Below are 18,323 nucleotides of genomic sequence, written 5' to 3'. Positions count from 1 at the left end.
TATGACATAAAAAATCCACGACCAGCTTATAAAATATAAAGTTTATTATTGAAAAATGGCCACAGGTAACAAGCACTTGGATACTTGTAGTACTTTGTCTTTGAAGCAAATTAACTGGACGGGTACTTATGTAGAGCTTTAATACAAACACTCAAAGCACATTTTACTGCAAGCCTCATTCAACCAATCATGCCCGTTCATACAAGCACTTTTTTCCTGTTGCATACACACCTCTAACATTCACACACTCAGGGGTAGATCGATGCATTGGGATACTTCGACATGCAGACTCGCTCTGCATTCTTAGTTAGTAGAACCTAACTACTTTTTCTCATGTAGAGGATCCGTTAACTCTTATAACAGGATTTGTGAGCATTTAGAATTCAGTTAGCGAGAGAGATAATGGAATCCAAATAATCATGTGTTACTAAATTAAGAGGATCCAAAGGGATTAACATGAATGTTACTAAACACAAGACAGTGTAGATGATTCTACTCTGCAATGTAGAGGTGACCTGCCTCTGCTTCTAGCTCTAGCCCACCACGACCCTGAACTGTATGCGAGGTGAAGAAAATGAACTGATGGGTGGACGGATAAGCTTTGCCAATGTAACATTAAGATGACTGTGAAGCAGTCAGCCTGTGTCCCTCACATGCTGACACCAGAGAAGCTGTTGATTGGCAGTGACATGACTTTGTCCAGATACTTGCTGAGTGGCAGCTCTTGCTCGCTGCCGATGCTGTACCTACACCGAATGGTGCAACCCGGGTCCAAGCATGGAGAGATTTCTATTCTGTAAAAGAACAATGCAGCATGTTAGTTTTTCTTAAAGGGTGAAAATGGACAAGTAAAAACAGAAGAAGCATAAAATTACTTTTGGACATTGGTGTATATCCTGCGAGGGTCTTTGTCCAGACACACGCAGAGTGTTCGTTGCTCCATTGTCCTGATGCTGATGTTTCGAGTTTCGATTTTCTATCATTAACAGATTCAGTTGCCTTCAGATATGGATAAAGCACTTCCACTGCATCATGCATAATGAGATATAACTAGCCAATAATCCAAGGCAGAAGAGAATAACGTCTTACTGTGTTGTATGCGGGGTTCAGAGAGTCAAACCTTGCAGTCAGGTAACTCTCCCCTAAACAAAATGAAAAGGGTGACTCAGTTTTTTCTCCACATAATTCTTATTGCACTGAAATAAAGCAATTGATAAAAAAAAAACCAAACAAAAAAAGAAAACCAACAACAAACCTGACGCTGAAGCTGCCGGCTCTGAGGTAATCACCACACGCCAGGTCATAGATGCTTCTCCTTTAACGTCTCGTTTGCTTAAAGTGGCCTGTTGAGAACATCAGTGAGTGTGAGTCTGTGTGCAAGTGTGACAGTGTTAATGAGTCACACTTGCACACCTTTGTGTAGTTGACCGACAGAACCACGCCAAAGAGTTCCACCGATGACTTCTTTTGTCGTACAGAGGGTTCCCCTGTCAAAGACGAGCCAGTTTATGTCGCCATCTGTTACCGTGGTTACATCAATATCTACACACACATGCACAGAAAGATTCGCACACATACTCTGCTGCTGGTCTTTAAGGTGTCTGAAATCTGGGATGTCGGCCTCCAGGTGGGACACAAACAGCTCCTCCACTGAGGCCAGATCAGAGTTGGAGAGGGTCATCTAAACACACGGCACATTTAATCAAATCAAAAACCAGCGTGAACAAACGAATGACAGCACCTACCAGACTCTACACTGAAGAAGTAACTGCTAAACTTAGTTTAGTTAAAGCTGTAACATTTGAATTTGTTTGGAAACAGTGAAAGAGCTGGAAAGACATTTGGACGCCCATCTGCCACTTTATTAGGCACGCATGTTCATCTGCTACTGATGCAAATATGGAGTCAAACAATCAGCAACTCAGTGCATTCAGGCATGCAGTAAGGATCAAGTCACATATGTTTATAAAGGCATGTAGGTCAAGACGACGTGCTGAAGTTCAAACTGAGCACCATGATCTGAGTATTTTAGAAACTGCTGGTCTGCTGGCCAGACTGTTTTGAGCCAATGGGAATGAAATTATTACTCAAATAGCCACTCTTTACAAACGAAGCATGCAGAAAAGCATCTCTGAACACACAACACATTGAAGCAGATGGGCTGCAGCAGCAGAAGACCACACCGTTCGCTGCTCTTGTCAGCTAAGAACAGGAAACTCAATCTACAATCAGAGTCACAATACTTTTAGAATTAGAATGGGTTCACCAAACCTGAACATTATCGTGGATCAACACACCAAAATCTCTGAGGAAGGTTTCCAGCATCTTGTTGAATCTTTTTCATAAATAATGAATTCAGCAAACTGTACCTAATAAACTGGCCAGTGCATGTCACCAAAAAGCTTGTGAAGTTATTATGAACTGAGATCAACATTTCTTGTACTCTGATTTTGTCCACCTGGTGAATAAAGTGAAACATTTTCTCTCATCTTAGCTCAGATTTGTTCTCCACACACTGTAGGAAAAATATTTTATGCTAAAACTTGAAAAAAAAAAACAGTTTCCAAAAATAACACAGCATTTAAATTAGATCAACATGAAATTTGTTACAGTCATAAAAACAACAACAACAAGAAATTGTTGCATAAGTGAATCCCTGAGAGGGGAAAACCCTCAGATGCAAACACAGGGACTGGTTCACCTTTCTGTGAGTTAAACTATGTGGTTCAGGAGCTTAAGAATACAATTTGAGGATTTGGCTGTTCCCTCATCTATTATTGGAATAATGAACAAGCCAAGTCAGTTTTGGCTGTGAACTTTGATATTACTGCATTAGAAACAGAGAAAAAGAACTGAAACTCACTGAAAATGATACAAAGATCCACACACAAATAAAACTAATGTGAGAAATTATGAAACAAAGATATGACACAGGAGGTCTAATACTAAATGTCTAAGTCCCCATATCAGCAGGAAAACATTTCATTGTCCAAACTCTAAAACTCAAATTCAACACGCAGTTACACGATTTGACACAAGTCCAGCTTTAAGTAAGAAAAATAGACATTATTTATTATTATTTTCTTTTTAGCTGAATTCTGCTACGATGTTTGACGCATGAAAAGCCAGCCTTGCTCTTTGCCTTCCACATTTAAATGCATGTAAAACACAATATCTACACATGATAGCTCTGCTGTACCTTAACTGAATAGACCGGGAGGTTAACTGGCTGTGTCCCACAGCGAAGGTAGTAACACAGGGTGTCCAACAAGTAAAGGCTCAGCTCTGTCGGTTTCCTGGAAACAGAAGGCTGTGCAAAGGGCGGACAGGATTAGATGGACTGCATATAGTTATTATTAATAAGATGTAATCGCTACAGTTGGTTACCAGCTCAGGTAGCGTCGGGATGGCAGCTCCCAGACTGCCAACGTTGACACTGTACCATGGATCCACTCTCTCCAAACAGGACGCCAAAGACAACCTGCTCTCATCCTGTGAGGAGTATTAAGAGTTACGTAGTCCTCTACACTCACACCTGTCAGAGCTGCTTTGAATGTGTCAGTGTAACTCACAGGTGAACTCGGGGAAGCCTCTGCATCAGAGACTGGGATGTAGTACAGCTGCAGGTCTAGTTTCTTGGTCAGCATGTTACGTTTGGCCTCTTTCTTGCTGTATGGACATTTTTAGAAAAGTTTATTTAAAAGTGGGCATGCACACACACACACATACACACACTCCAGTATTTGGGATCCTCACCGTATGATGTAATAAGCCTTGGTGAGCTTTCCCAGGGTGCTGTCGTCCCCCAGTACCACAACTCGAGCCGTGTGACTTCGCTCCTCTTTGAGTAGAGGCGAGTTTCCGGTTTCCTTCATCTTCTCCTCCATCAGAATCAGTTTTTCTGCAGACTTTGAGTTCTTCAAGGCATTTCTCCGTTCCCGCAGTGTCTTTTGAGCCGTGTAAGGCAGCTGCTCTGCTTCGTCTGAGTCCTTTAAGTCCTTCACTATCCCGCTGTCTCTTGAGATCCTTTCTTTGTCATCCTTAATGGAGTTGGAGCCAGAAGGTAGGGCAAAGTCTGTCAACAGATTCCCTTAAGGAAAGACAAATTTAACGTCAGTTTCAAGTAAAACTGCAGCCTTCTTGTATGTGTGGTAAGATTATAGATATGAAGCATCAGTTCTTGTTTGTTTGATGGGCTCACATAGCATCTCTTCATCTGTCCACATGAGGAAGTTCATCTCTGGCAAGGGCACTGTAGTGCTGTACACAGCACCTTGTTCATCATGCAATACATCTGAGAGAAGTTGATAAGAAATATTATTATTATTATCTCCACTTAGAATAACTTGTGTTATGACACACTACACTCAGACCTTTTTCAGAGGCAGCCAAGATGTTTTTGTGTATCTGCTTCAGCCCCTTCAGATAATCTGCACGACTGCCGGGACCATGCTGTAAACTCTGCTTCACAGTTTCAACCACATCCTGGAAATATTGCCTCACATCATGGTCCTCTAAAACCTGGAAAAAAAATTAGGGGAACACATCAGATCTTGATGAATAGCTTGATGTGAATAAGGGAACAAAATGACACAGGAACATCCATCCATTCCACTTCTCCCTTTCAGGGTCGCAGGAGCCTATTCCAGCTGTCATAGGGCGAGAGGCAGGGACACCCTGGACAGGTCGCCAGTCTGTCGCAGGGCTAATGCACAGAGACAGACAGCCTTTCCCACTCACATTCACTCCCATGGGAAATTTAGATTAATCAATTAACCTATCCCCACTAAGTGCATGTCTTTGGATGGTGGGAGGAAGCTGGAGTACCCCGAGAGAACCCACGTAAACACAAACTGGATTTGAACTCAGGACCTTCTTGCTGTGTGGTAACAGTGCTAACCACCGTGTCACCGTGCAATGGAAAACAAATCCTTTCAGTGCTGGACTCAAACTCACAGCAAAAAAAGTTAATTTTGTTAAGTTTTCCTTGATTTGATTTGATTTTTCTGAGCATTACATGTTATTTTTTATATTTATAGAAATCAAGGTGGCGTGAACTAAAGTTCTGATTTTGAAACCTGGAAAATGAAACCTGATTTATACATATACACCATTTGAACTAATGGGTGATTAGTTCATGTAGCTTATGTTTATATTTATATACATAGTAAATAATAAATCTGGGATCATGAAAATGAATGGGATTCATCCTCTGGGGATCACTACTGTTTCTTTGTCCAAAGCACCCTCATGGATGTATTTACCTCAAGAGCTTGAGCTAGTCTGAAGCTTTGGCAGGTCGTCCCTAACCCTGTCTCCAGCACACGGAAAAGCACACTTTTCTCCATAGTCCGTGTGTTTGTGAGCCGGTGTGACACTTCCAAGTATGCTCTAACCGTAGCTTCCAGTGAAACAGAAAACACAGCTGGGTCTGCCAGCACAAACACTCTGCAGGACACAAGCAGGAGACAATAATGTTGCGATATACACTTGAATCATTCTGATACAGGCCTGGAGGTCTTTCAATATGGCCTGCTTACTTTTCACTGGCAGCAAAATGCTCACTCTTGATATTTTGCTCTGCGATGACTCTCTTCAGGTACAGAGATCCTGTTGAGGAAAGGGTTTGTCTGGTAAGAGTGAGAGCGGATTTTAGTATCGAGGTCACGCGTGTAAGGATATGTGATACCTGGTGCAGTCATTTCCATCTTGATGCTCCTCAGAGTGTGCAGAGCCACAGCGGAGTATGGCGATGGCAGTATCAGCAGTTTCCCCAAACACTCGTACGCTTTGTGATAAAGACCTTTAGGAATTGTGACACCTGACTGGATATTGAAATACAGAAAAGCCTTTCAGCCTGTATTTGTACATTATTTACAGCTTGTTGCTGTTGCTGCAGTGTTTTCATGAACAATATCATATTTTCAGCTGTGTGTTGCCAAGTGCGTCTTACCTGAATGACTACATAGTAGAGCGTGTGCAGCACTGGGTTGACAGACATGTAGGTTTTTTTCTCATGGAGCTACACCAGCCAAAAAACCCAGACAAACAAGAATTCAGTATCTGAATTCATTTTGCACTTTTTAAGCAGAAGTAAAGAAAAGAAAGTCTTTAAATGCATAGCTTTTACACAACTGCACAACTTGATTTTGACTAGACTTGATGAAGGACAAACCTTGGAAACTGTTGTTAACGTCTTCTCCAGCTTTTGGACCAGAATTGAGATTATTGAAAGGCTGCAGGAAGGATTGCCTTCCACCTTCCTTTGGAGGTTCCATACCAGCATTCCTGCAAATCAGGCAGACAGTAGTTTGCTTGCATTGTCTCAGATAAGTGTGACTATCTATTTTAGCAGCTAAATTATCCCACTGTGTGTGAAAAGGGTGGAAGGTTGATACCACTACTATTAGCTAATTAGCTTAAAATAACTAAGCTCTGCAGCCCCTTATTAGGTATCCCTCACTCAAAACTATAAATCACAGCTTTAGGAGTCACATAGTCATGTGTAAATACTTTACACTCACTGGCCACTTTGTTAGGTACACGTGTTCATCTGCTCATTAATAGAAATATCTAATCCACCAATCATGTGGCAGCAGCTCAAAGGATTTAATTATGTGGACAAGGTCAAGATGACCTGCTGAAGTTCAAATCGAGCATCAGAATGGTTGTTGGTGCCAGTCAGGTACCATGATCTGAGTATTTCAGAAACTGCTGATCATGGAAACCATCTCAAGAGTTTCCAGAGAATGATCAGAAGACGAGAAAATATCCAGCTAGTGACGGTTCTCTGGGTGAAAATGCCTTGTTGAGTCCAGAATTGAGAGATGAAGGGGCACATTGCTTCAAGTTGATAAAGCCAATGATAACTCAAATAACCACTAGTTACAGCCGAGGTGAAGAGGATCTCTGAATGCAAATATGAACATATTAAACCTTGTAGGCAGACAGGGCCCCACCAACAGACTGACACTCCTGCCACCAAAAAACAGGAAACTGAGGCTACAGTACAGTTTGCACAGGACAACAGAAGATTGAAAAAATGTTGCCTGGTCTGATTAATCTTAATTTTTGCTGCAACATTTGGGTGGTCGGGTCAAAATTTACATGAAACAGCATAAAAGCATGGATCTATTCTGCTTTGTATCAGAGGCTCAGGCCTTCTCACCAGATCTCAGTCAAACAGAGCATCTCTGGGAGAGTCACATCATGGATGTGCAGCCAACAAATCTGCAGCAGCTTAGTGATGTTGTCACGTCAACATACACCAAAAACCTCTGATGAATGTTTCCAGCAGCTTGTTGAATTAATGCAGTTCTGCAGAGTCGATCCCAGTATTAGGAGCATGTGCCTAATAAAGTGTCCAGTGACTGTATGTGTAATAGATTGTAAACAAAGGGAAGGAAAACAGGAAGTGATAAGGAAATAGATCACAGTTTTAGAATCTATTTATTATAATTAGTAATTAAACAATACTGTTAAAATGATCGCTTTGTTGATGCAAACTATCTGCTAACGGAAGCGTCTGTTTTACTAGACAAACACGTTTCTCAGCAATGATGACGAGTTTTTAATAATCCATTATGTTGCTCTTTGACTTCAGACTTTGATTTCAGCGCGCTTATATACTTTCAGTAGTGGATACCTTTGCGGGAACAACTCTCGCTCTTCATCTCTTTGAAAAGAGCCTGGACATCATCACACAAGCTGGAGTCCCAAGTGGAGGAGAGGTCCTCTTTAGCTGTTAAAACACACACACATTTTGTTTGCATTCTCTAGACTCCGAAACTGCTGCTTTTACTGGTGAAACGAGAATGCCCATGAAGAAATGAAAACTCTCACCTGTGGGATCGACCATCCTTTCCACTCTTCAGAGTTTTTGAAGGCTTAATTTTAGCACAGCTGACTCAAACCAGAACAAATCACAAAAAGCCCTCTCCTCTGAGGAGAGAGTTCAGCACTAGTCCCCAACAGCCCAGCAACCGAAACGACAAAAATTGAACTGAGTACAAATACCTGATACCCTGCAGTGAAAGGTAAGTGCACTTCTGCTTTGTTGTCCGATGACTGGCTCAGCTATAAATACATCGCATCGTGCAAAGCATTGTTAATTTCATTCCTGCTCTGTGTGCAGCATTTCTCCAAAGCTTACTACAGAAGCTTCTGTCCGAGCGAGCGTTTTCACGTAAGTATGAACACAGTTCCCTCCTGAATATTCCCTGCTGCTTCCTGTTACTGACATAATGCCATGATGATCATCACATTGCTATTTTAAGCATGCTCGGCAGGGTGTGATTAACTTATTGGAGGAAATAAAATTCTGAAACAAAACGTCACTATCCAAACACAGATGAGTGTAGTCTTTATTTCAGTTGGATGAGCTACAAAAACAAAATGAAATGCAAATGCTCATGAAGGTTTAAAAAACCAACAACACATGAGAATAAATAGCTTAATTTATTACACAACATTATTGACTTGAAAATGTACACATTAGTACTCAAGTAATCAGTTTTCAAATCACCCACAGCAGATTTTAACCCACCCCTACACAAACAGTGCCGGTAAGACAAGAACCTGTAAAATCCCCCAACACACCGACAAGTACACCCACATTCCTCATTATGCAGTGAGCGTGCCAGTGTGTCAGAAGAAAAAGATGCGTACACTTCCTTAACAACAGGGCGGCACACCTTAATCTCAATTGTGGCGCACGCATGAAAAAATGTCACTCTTTGTCAGTCTGTTTATTTTTCACCAGCTGTACAGTGTCTCTGTCCTCAAACATCCCAGCATTAGAAAGAATCCCACAGCTTTCTTCTTCTTCAGTGCGGCACCGAGCTGGTCATGGATACGAGGACGAGAAAGAGGTGATGGGGAGGCAGAGCATAGAGCAGTAGGATGGGTGCAGAGGCTGAACTTGGCCCAGCAGCGGTTGGTAGGTCCTCCAGTCCAAACCGCTTCCCGGCTTACAGCACAGAGACACCTCACACCTGCGGGCGAGACAGAGCAACACTGCATTAGACTCGGAGACGCTGAGGTTGGGATTCACATTCGGAGAAAAAGGAGGCACAAGAAAGAAATTTGCTCCCCATCCCCATCATTTTCTCTCAATGCATTTAACAGATTACATAAAACAGAAAATAACAGCATGTGTGGCATATCTGTATGTAGCTGTGCAATGGTGCTGAGTGCAAAGACGTTGGAATAAATTATGGAATAAATCAGGGACAGTGAACTAATTACTCTATATACAGCATATACATAAGGACAGCGTATAATAGTATATAGGCACTGACAACAACACAAGATAACATATACAGCACACTTTGGTTTAGCTTTGTTCAGTTGATATTTAAATCAAGTATATTAAGTGCTGCTGATTTATTGTGCTTCATAATTGGGGCTGAAACCTTAAAGGATTTGTTGTTAATGCTACAGTAATGCACAAATACAAAAGTGCAGCAGCTCATCTGGTGTCCTTCTTTATGAAGAAGAAGAAGAAGCAGGTCTGGAAAATGCTTTAAAAATGAGCCAATTGGTCCTGTTGCTTAAAGTGGGTCTTGGGAATTTTTCATATTTTGTTAACAGAAAAGAAAGGTCATAAAGAAACTGTAATAAATCCACCAGCTTTGGGCTTTTTATCTAAGGTTTTTGTGGAAGTCTGGATAAAATTACTAAATTTATTTTTTGTTATCAATTTATGCTCCAAGACATTATTAGAAGTTAAAGTATTTTGAAGTTTGGTGAGAGTGTTTTCTTTGTGTAGGGGTCCCAAGAAAGAGGGCAAATGAAAGACTGAGCTTATATGTTTTTCAAGTTATAAATATGAAAGATCAGCAGCTCAACATCTGTCCACATCTTTTGCTTGAAACAGTGTAATTTTAACACGTTGCTTTGATCCTTTCATGTAAGTCACGCATCAGAGTATATTTATTTTCCAAGGCTTTAAAATGCAGGAGGAATTCTTTCTGCCACCAAAGTCAGAGGTGATGCTTCGTTTTATACCTGGTGACACTTTGAATAAACTTCTTCTCATCCTGATCCAAACACACAGCAAACGTCGTCCCGGGATCTCTCCCGTTCACCTGCATCTTGTCCACCTTCACTTCTGAGACTGAGATGTGCTGCCGGAGGGAGAAGAAGTGTGAGGAAGGGAAGGGGGGTTGTTTCAAAGGGAGAGTGAGCACGTCATCACATTTAATATCACCCTCACCTGTTTGTAGCCCTTTTTGGACTTGGAGCACTGCCTCTTCAGGACTTCAGTCATTGTGAGCTGCAGGCTCTCTGCTGAATCTGCACAGGCAATATTTGAATAGCTTAACTTACAACAAAGCATAGGCAAGACAAAGAAAAAAAACAAAAGAAGAAGTGGGAATCACACGCACCGAGCTGCTGAGGTGTCCTCCACTGTTTGTGAAGATTAATCGATGTGCACATGATTTCTTTATTGATCCACTGGCTCCTCCCACTGATTGCCACCTGTTGCCGAGTCACAGATTAAGGAAATACGCCAGGCTGTGAATTTAAACATCATCTTATTGCTTGTGTTGCAGGAAACGAGTGTGTGGGAACAATACCTTGTTGTATGCAAGGCTTAGTGTTAGAGGGACAGCCTCTCGTTCCTCATCAATGCCAAACCTTTTGCTGGCAGCACCTTCAGAAAGAACACAAGGCAAAATTAGGCGCACATGTGCAAAAGTGTGTGTTTGCCTGAATGGTGTCGCTGCTGTCTGATTACAGACATCACAGACTGATTTCAGAGTGTGACTCACCCATGGCCTTCACAGCTCTGGTTCCAGCTGTGTGTCCGAGCTCCAGAGACTGAATAAATACTTCCCTTCTCCTCTCTCCTCCAACCAGGGTGAGCTGTGCAGAGGAAGGAAGTATTCATGGTTATTGTGTCCTGTGCATGCCTGTGTGTGTGTGTGTGTGTGTGTGTGTGTGTGTGTGTGCGCATGAATCTGCTCTGACCTCAACCTGGTAAAGCTGCACCAGAACAGGCTGGTCTGCATGTCTGCAGTAATAAAGCACCAAATCAGCCAGCAGTGGCAGCTGCTCTGTACCGCCGTTGCTGTGCGAGACGCTGTCATCCTTAGAGGCCGCCTGAGTCATTTAAAAAAACAAAACAAACTATGTTGTTATGTTGGCAGCATGCGCATGAATTAAGTATGCTCATTAAAATAGTTTTGCCCAACTCGCCCCTGGTATAAGGAGAACTGAAAAGGTCGCTATTTTTAGGATGAACTTCTGAAACACTGAAAAGTCCCCACAAAACTGATTCAGCTCATGAGGTGTTTTCAGATCTCCAAAAAGTCCTCCACACATGGAAAAACTGAGAGATTTACTATGATCATCACTATGATCTCCAGCCATTTCATTGCTCCTTTCATATAGCAAGTGCCTCACAAGACCTCAAAGGATGAGTCCAAAATGAGGCCTAGCTTACTTTTAGTGCTAGTTTGCTGTAAGAAAAATTAAAACAAGGACACTGGATTCTTTATTCTCTGTAATTCAACTTCATCACTTAAGGATAGTGATTGGAAAAACATCAGCGACTTTTATAGACTTCTACTGTGTGCCGTATGAAACACTGACAGGTGATGGTGACTGAGTAAAATATACCTGAGAGAGCACGTCAGAGGACAAGCTGAGCAGACTGAGGACATTTCGCTCATACCAGGGATCCATTATACCCAACATGTGAGCTATATCTGTCGTCCAGTCGTCCACTGCAAGGCCATTTGAGTCCTGTATGAAAAGTAAGGTTGTCTGTTCAATTATATTAATGACATTTTATTATCCAAACTGTTTGCACAGCCATAAAAACATGGCTGTTATTTTACAGTACTCAGTGCTTATTGCTACCCGGTGTGTTGTGCAGCCGACAAGCAGGCAAAACGCTCAGATAAAGGTATCGAAACAAAACTAAAATAAATTTGCTGGCTACATCCATCTTTAATGTACAGGAGAGAAAGCGAATTTATTATGAACAATGAAAAGACGTTTTTTTTGGAGCCAGGCACATAAAGTACTCATTCATAGCTGATCAATGAAATTAAAAGTTGTTTTAAGGATTATTCTTTAAAAGTGGTCCCATCCTATCTATGAACATATGGAGATAAAATACGGGATAAACTGAGATGCAGAGGTGGCAGATGTTCTCACCAAAGAGGTAGTGGTTTTGGTTAAACCTACTATCCGCTCCTCAGTTGGTGTGTGCCCTCCTCCCGGACTTCCACTTTGTCTTTTGGTGGGAACAAAGTAAAACTGCAGCTTGCACACCTTGGTGAGCTGGGGACATTTGCTCTCTTTCTGATGCAGGTCGCTGTAGGCTCTGGCCAGCCTTCCAGCCTCTCTGTCACCTCCAAACACCACCACCTTGACGAGGGTAGGTGCTTCTACCAGATCCTCCTCGTTGCAACTCAGGATTGGTCTCCTGCGGACGCACAAATGCTTTTGAGGGGAAAGAGGATCCAAGGGAGCAGGGGACTCATGAAGGGGATGAACTTTGGAGGGTTTGAGGTGTGACTGAGTTCTTTCAAAGTCTTTGTGGTAGGCCATGCTCTGGACACGGCGGCAAACCCTAGGACTGCGAGAGGGCTTGAAAAGCAAAGAGAAGCCTAGGAGGGATCTAGACTTCTTCTTTGGTTTCTTTCTAGGTTTGGGCTGGCTGTCTGGTCTTTCCTCTATGTCCTCCTGTGTTGTCTCCTCGCCCGATTCCACACCCGATGAGCCAGACGGCACAGACCAGCTGGAAGACAGAGAATAGCCGGAGTCCCTGGAGGACGAGGACGCGGTGGAGATGCGATGACTTTGAAACTCATCTTTGTTTCCTTCCGGTTCGTCTTCCTCATCAAAGCTGGTGTCGTTATTGTCATCATCGTCAAGTCCGGTTTTAAGGAAACAGTCTGACGAATCCATGTCATTCTGAGCTCCAAGAATGTGTTTCAGAACATCTGCAGTGATGCAAAGAGCAGGATTAGCGTTAGCAGATTATCCTGTAGCTCAGTTAAAGGAAGCTTTAGTCATAAATCTGTTTAAACTGAGCTTGTTACCAAAGTTATCATTTTCCCAGTAGCATTTGTGGCATTTGGGGAAGGGCAGCGTGAAAATGTCAACAGCTGCTGATGAGAAGAGGAAATACTGAGATTAAAGTGAACAGCGCCATTTTCATATATAGTGCTTTCATGTTATTTCATGTTATTCCCTGACCTACCCATGTCTGTGCCTTCATCGGCACGAGCAGGTATAGCAAGGCTTTCTTTGAGCCTCTCCATTCTTTGGAGTATTCTCTCTTTCGCTGATCCAAGATCTGCTGCAGAGGCTGCCATCTCCATGCTTTCCGTCAGTGACTGCAGAATCTGGTCCAGCTCCTCAGGCTGCTTACTCTGAAAGAAACATTAAACATTAAGAAAAAAAAACAAACAAAGAAAAAACTTTAAGGGGAAAAAATTGTGAAAAACCTTTAGATATTTACAGCTTGCAACTAGGGATGTAGTTCTCCTGTAATACAGTAAAATTACATATAATATATAATAACATTTACCTACAAATTAAGGTGCGGTATGCTAGAATAAGGGGGAGGCAAGTCAGATTTTCACAGGAAGCAAAGAAATAATTATACTGTAGGCAAATTTAAGTAAGTGATTTTAAGTAATATGCAATTTCTTGGTAATTGTGCAGAAGAAATTTTTTTTTCCCTCATGTTACATTGTAATTACATCGTACTTATTTTAGAGAAGCCCTGTGTCTTTGAAAAGTATAGTCACATTAGAAAGTGTTACCAAAACAGTCAGTGAGGAGTCACCTGCAGGGCTTTGTGGAGCTCCTGTAGGTCATGTTTGGTGCCCAGAGCTGCCTGAAAGCTGTGCAGGATCAGAGTGATGGTGACGTCTCTGCTGCAATGCTGGGAGGCACTCAGCTGCTCGGAGACAGACTGCACCTCTGTAGGAACATCATCGTCTGGACTCACCAGCAGTACCGTGCTGCATACATTAACGCCCACAAACACACACGCACATGTTTAGTGTGCACAGAAATAGCAGCAATGTTTAGCTCATTTAACAGATATTTTTAATATTTTCACTCACATTCTGTAATCATTACATTTTTCGTGGACTTACATGGTTTTAGAGCCGTGAATCTCATGGGAAATACCCTGCTCCGTCCTTACCAGTCTTTGAAATGAAATACCTACAGCAAACAAATAGGAGAAAGGTCAAATACATGGATCTACAAGTATGAATGCATGAGGTGGCTTTGTCAGGGAAACACTGCCTCCATGTGGTCACATGGTAAATAACCAAACCAGTGGTTTCGATATTTTCATGTGTCAACACCAAATGAACTCTATTAGACCTTCAGTGTTGTTATATTCTCTCTTATAACTTAACTGGTAAAGTAACAATGCCTTTTTGGTTGTTAGTAGCTTACTTTAATAACCATTTTGAGGAAAGGCATATCAATGCGCACATACACCACACTTGGTGTTCTCTACTTTACACAGAAAGTAGTACCACAAAATTATAAACTGATTTTACTAAATACATAACAAGTGTCAACAGCAGTCAGTCACTAAGTGGATTCATATTAGGTGGCACTTAATTCTACTGGTGGAAGTTTCCACATTTACCAACAGAATTAACCACAATTTAGGATTGTTTGGTCAAGTCTGATTACCTGATTAACCAAGTCTGATTAACATTAAACTGATAAGTAGCTTTGAGTTAACTCTAAACTATCTGTTAGCTGCTTTGTTTTGAACTCAGTTTGCTTCCTCCTTCTCTGATTAAAGGATACAACCTTCTTCTTTTTGTTTCTATTAAACTGGCTTTGCTGCCAATGACGCTCACTATTATTGTATAAACACTTAGCTAGTAGTAACTACTGGTGGTATCTATTGTTATGTCTTTCATATTTTACTGCTGTGGTTATTAGTTTTATTGCAACCTGGTGCTCGGAGCTCCTGCTGGATGACATTAAGCAGACGTTTAGCAGCAGAACTGCAGGGCTCGGGCCAGGACAGGAAACCATGGAACAACAGGTTGGCGTCCTGCAGCACGCCACTGTTTGCTGGCAAGTAAGGAGCCTGCAAGAGTGAGTAAGTGTTAATGTAAGTTCCACAAATGTTTTTACTGTGCAGCTGATAATGGGAGGATTCCTTCTCATTTCTGTCCTGATCAGTAAATAATAACTCACTCTCAGGAGGGTGGAAGAGAACAAGAGTGAGAGCGGCACAACCAGCTCATACTGACACTGCTCCAGCACCTGTAGAGGAAGAAAAAACTTGAATTGAAACCACTGCCTTTCCTCCTATAGCAATAAACAGCGCAGAAATTGATGTTGGTGTTTCGGCTTTTCACCTCCTTTGTTTTCCTCAGTATTTGCTGTAGAAGGATGAGGAAGTTGTGGGGATCTCTCTTCACAAGTTCCTCCAAAGACCAGCGATTGATGCACAGTCCGGCTAGTCAGGGCAGAGAGAAATTTTAAAAAACCTGAACTGAGCTGCGTATTTCTCCTTTTAGGTTTCAGTCTGATGGCAACCAGTAAACAGACTGTTCAGGTACTCGGCTTATAGTTAGAAAGATGCTTGAAAACGATGATGCCACTTTCACTTGCTGCCTGTTTTTCAATGAAGGGTTTTTAGTTAGAAATTTTAAAAAAGGATCTTGCATAACCGGATACTTGCTCATTCTGTGTGTCACCACTTTCAATTCCCATTTTTCTCTTACAGCTCCCAGTTCATTGAGGGTATAAGTCTTATTACATTATTATTATTTGGAAAAGGCTATTTAAAAGGCTATTATTTAATATTTTAAATAATATTTTAAATAATTTTACAGTTTTCCCACCAGTAGTCTTAACATGTCTTCCCCCACCCCCTCATAGTGGTTTGTTAGGCTGATGATATCATTTTCTGGGGTGTTACCATTAAAAGCAGCTTTGCTTTTGAATCCTACCTTTCCAGAGCTGTGTGTCAGGAGTGTCGACACCCAGGTGACTGAGGCAGCGCTCGAGGACATGCTGGATTCGATCCTCGGTGCACGAGCTCTGATCCAGTGTTTGCATCGTCTTCTACTGAGGCAGACAAATAGAAAAAAAGCTAAATTACTCCCTTTGATGCTTTGGTCTCTTTTGGTCTCTGGTCTCTTCAGTCACTCAGACTTCCCACTGATGGTGCTGGCCACACTTTACAATCATTGTTTATCCCTTTCCAGACCAACACTTGCTCTCACAAGCAAACAGCAAGTGTCCAACCAGTGTCCACAGCAGGGTAAAAAAACACAGCAGACTGGCACTTCCTAGTAATGCCAGTGAGTCACAGACTGGGGGAGTGGACCGGAGATGAGCTGGTGGAAAACAGCTCAACAACTTCTACTTTTTCATTCTTAAAATCAGCTGGTGACACCACATTCATGTGACTCACAAGCAATTTGGAAATGACTTACAAACGGACAACTTCCTATTTGAGCCTCTTTAGTCCTAAATCAAGCAAATGTGTGACTTTGAAGTAAACATGGTTGCACAAGAAAAAAAGAATTGCTGGAATTCACTTACATGCACCTGTGGTTTGGGCGTTCACACATTTAGCTGCAATAAAAAGCGCACAGTGAAGTAGGTAGCAGCATGAGCAGATTCCCCTGAGACATGGTTTGCTGCAGTATTTACTTAAACTCAGATCACACCCTATGACATGGATGAGAAGGAATATTTCCCCTGGTACTTTTTCTAAGGAAGCTGTAACTGGAAAAATGGGCTAATCTCAACCAATCAAAACGGGAAAAGGCCTCTCTGAGGCATACAGTGTAAATTAAAGGGAACATCTTGTGTCATTTATATATATATTGTCGATGCTCATATTAAGCATGCCTAATGAAATAATGTGAGCAAAACGTTTCAAGGCTTCAGACTGCTCCAAACATGTGTTTTCCAGCACTTTTTTCTTGTCTCAGCTTCATATGATGTCACTGAGATAGGATATCCCTTATATGGTTATCTCAGGCGCAACAGCCCCGCCCACCTGCTGTCCAAACTTGTTTACCAGAGGCAGTCAATGAGAAGACAATTAGCTTAAAGGAAGGGGAAGAAGAGTAACAACAGCTTGTTTTAGACAGCAGGCCCAGTGTAAAATATGTAGGCATTATTTTGAATAGCAAATTATCCAAAGAGTTCAGCAACAACCAAAAATATGTAGCTTGAAATGTGGATAAAGAGTCCAGTTGAAATTTTAAAAGAAAAATGGAACTACTCTCTTTAGACATGGGTAGACATGCAGAGCGTTCACAGTATTGCAACATAGTGGTGACGCCGAACTTTTATTTTTTTAAGGGGCTTGCTTCCATGGTCAGATGAACTCAGCTGACCTTTCACCAACATCACCAGTCTAATGAGATGTTTCAGCCACATATCCCTTACTTTCAGCTGCCTACGGTATTTCTTATAGGTAAGGATTTCAAACTTTGTGTAATGTGTTTGTGTACATGAAGACACACACAAACACATCCTCTACTTGGGAACGACCGTAACAGAGGATACAGAAAAACAGGAATTAAAGCGGAACATGAAACAAGTCACTGACACAGACAATGACTTTTAGTCACGCTGTGGCTTCGTAGTCGTAGTTCAAGCTTAAAATCTAAAGCTGCAGGGCACAAAATAACTACATCTGGGCATAGCACATGACCAACAAGGATATGCTGGAAGTATTTGTTTGCAGCAGCTACCTGGCATATCCCGTAGCAGCGAGCAAGTCCATCAATTGTCCACTGAGGAAGCAGGTGTTAATCCATTGTATGCTTTCAGGCTATATTGTTCAGGCCTGCCATGTAAACATGACGTGCCACAATGCAAAAAAACAAAAAAACAAACATTATTTGATGGGAACTTGACACAATAGGATTGCTGCACTTTAAGCCAATCAAATGTATTTTTATGGCGTGACAGCCCGGTTACATCAACAGCTTTCAACAAAAGAAGAGGAACAGGAAATCTGCAGAGGTTGAATTAAAGTTTGCAGTTAGGTCTCTTATAAGCTGGGTGATAGATGCTCGTTCTAAAACGAGGTACAGACAGCCTGATATGAGCAGAGATGCACATGCAAGTTGCTGCTTAAATGTTTTTAATGCGCATAAAATTAGAGACAACCAGCAAAGCGAGATAAATCTTACCAGTGAGCACTGTAATCTGTGTCCTAGATCATCCCAGATGTACCACAACTGAGAAACGCCAACGAAGGGAAACAATACAGAGACCACATCCTCCTGTGTTGGTGCTTTTCAAAAATAGACCCTCCAACTGCACAGCTAAGAGAGCATGTGCTG

General features: G+C 41.8%; 2 protein-coding genes across 5 annotated transcripts; both read right to left on the bottom strand.

Moving 5' to 3' along the window:
- Window positions 1-26: 26 nt before the first annotated feature.
- Window positions 27-8,216, bottom strand: pik3r6b (phosphoinositide-3-kinase, regulatory subunit 6b). Its single transcript, XM_005926672.3, has 19 exons — window positions 7,843-8,216; window positions 7,646-7,741; window positions 6,176-6,288; window positions 5,954-6,022; window positions 5,690-5,825; window positions 5,541-5,610; window positions 5,265-5,448; window positions 4,374-4,521; window positions 4,202-4,294; window positions 3,757-4,090; window positions 3,573-3,669; window positions 3,388-3,492; window positions 3,200-3,310; window positions 1,579-1,681; window positions 1,414-1,487; window positions 1,256-1,343; window positions 1,090-1,142; window positions 876-976; window positions 27-794 (listed from the first exon to the last, which is right to left on the bottom strand). The coding sequence occupies exons 1-19, from the start codon at window positions 7,856-7,858 to the stop codon at window positions 650-652; spliced, it is 2,136 nt and encodes a 711-aa protein (XP_005926734.1). The 5' UTR covers window positions 7,859-8,216; the 3' UTR covers window positions 27-649.
- A 117-nt stretch (window positions 8,217-8,333) lies between these two features.
- Window positions 8,334-18,323, bottom strand: LOC102308274 (phosphoinositide 3-kinase regulatory subunit 5). Of its 4 annotated transcripts, XM_042220256.1 has the most exons (19): window positions 18,171-18,323; window positions 17,727-17,821; window positions 15,963-16,080; window positions 15,366-15,466; window positions 15,202-15,270; window positions 14,953-15,091; window positions 14,127-14,196; window positions 13,811-13,988; window positions 13,220-13,391; window positions 13,059-13,127; window positions 12,169-12,959; window positions 11,626-11,751; window positions 10,975-11,106; window positions 10,776-10,869; window positions 10,581-10,657; window positions 10,389-10,482; window positions 10,217-10,296; window positions 10,009-10,127; window positions 8,334-8,993 (listed from the first exon to the last, which is right to left on the bottom strand). In XM_042220256.1, the coding sequence occupies exons 3-19, from the start codon at window positions 16,069-16,071 to the stop codon at window positions 8,846-8,848; spliced, it is 2,568 nt and encodes an 855-aa protein (XP_042076190.1). In that variant the 5' UTR covers window positions 16,072-16,080; window positions 17,727-17,821; window positions 18,171-18,323; the 3' UTR covers window positions 8,334-8,845. The 4 variants fall into 4 exon arrangements, with proteins under 4 accessions (XP_042076190.1, XP_014190455.1, XP_005926732.1 ...); XM_014334969.2 differs by lacking the exon at window positions 17,727-17,821; XM_005926670.3 differs by lacking the exon at window positions 17,727-17,821 and having other exon boundaries at window positions 15,963-16,077.

Source organism: Haplochromis burtoni, unplaced genomic scaffold, assembly GCF_018398535.1.
Source record: "Haplochromis burtoni strain Fernald_Lab_line unplaced genomic scaffold, NCSU_Asbu1 Contig_45, whole genome shotgun sequence".
Lineage (NCBI taxonomy): Eukaryota > Metazoa > Chordata > Actinopteri > Cichliformes > Cichlidae > Haplochromis > Haplochromis burtoni.
The sequence above is the reverse complement of the archived record's forward strand: the minus strand, read 5'-3'. Positions and strand labels throughout refer to the sequence as shown.

Excerpts from the sequence above, each read along its gene's own strand:
- pik3r6b (XM_005926672.3), bottom strand. Across the intron at positions 1,488-1,578 it reads CCTTAAAGACCAGCAGCAGA|GGGAACCCTCTGTACGACAA; the intron begins GTATGTGTGCGA and ends CGTCTTTGACAG. Across the intron at positions 1,344-1,413 it reads TGTCGGTCAACTACACAAAG|GCCACTTTAAGCAAACGAGA; the intron begins GTGTGCAAGTGT and ends TGTTCTCAACAG.
- LOC102308274 (XM_042220256.1), bottom strand. The coding sequence starts at position 16,071 with ATGCAAACACTGGATCAGAGCTCGTGCACCGAGGATCGAATCCAGCAT. Across the intron at positions 15,467-15,962 it reads TGACACACAGCTCTGGAAAG|CCGGACTGTGCATCAATCGC; the intron begins GTAGGATTCAAA and ends TGCCCTGACTAG. Across the intron at positions 8,994-10,008 it reads TTTATTCAAAGTGTCACCAG|GTGTGAGGTGTCTCTGTGCT; the intron begins GTATAAAACGAA and ends TCTCGCCCGCAG.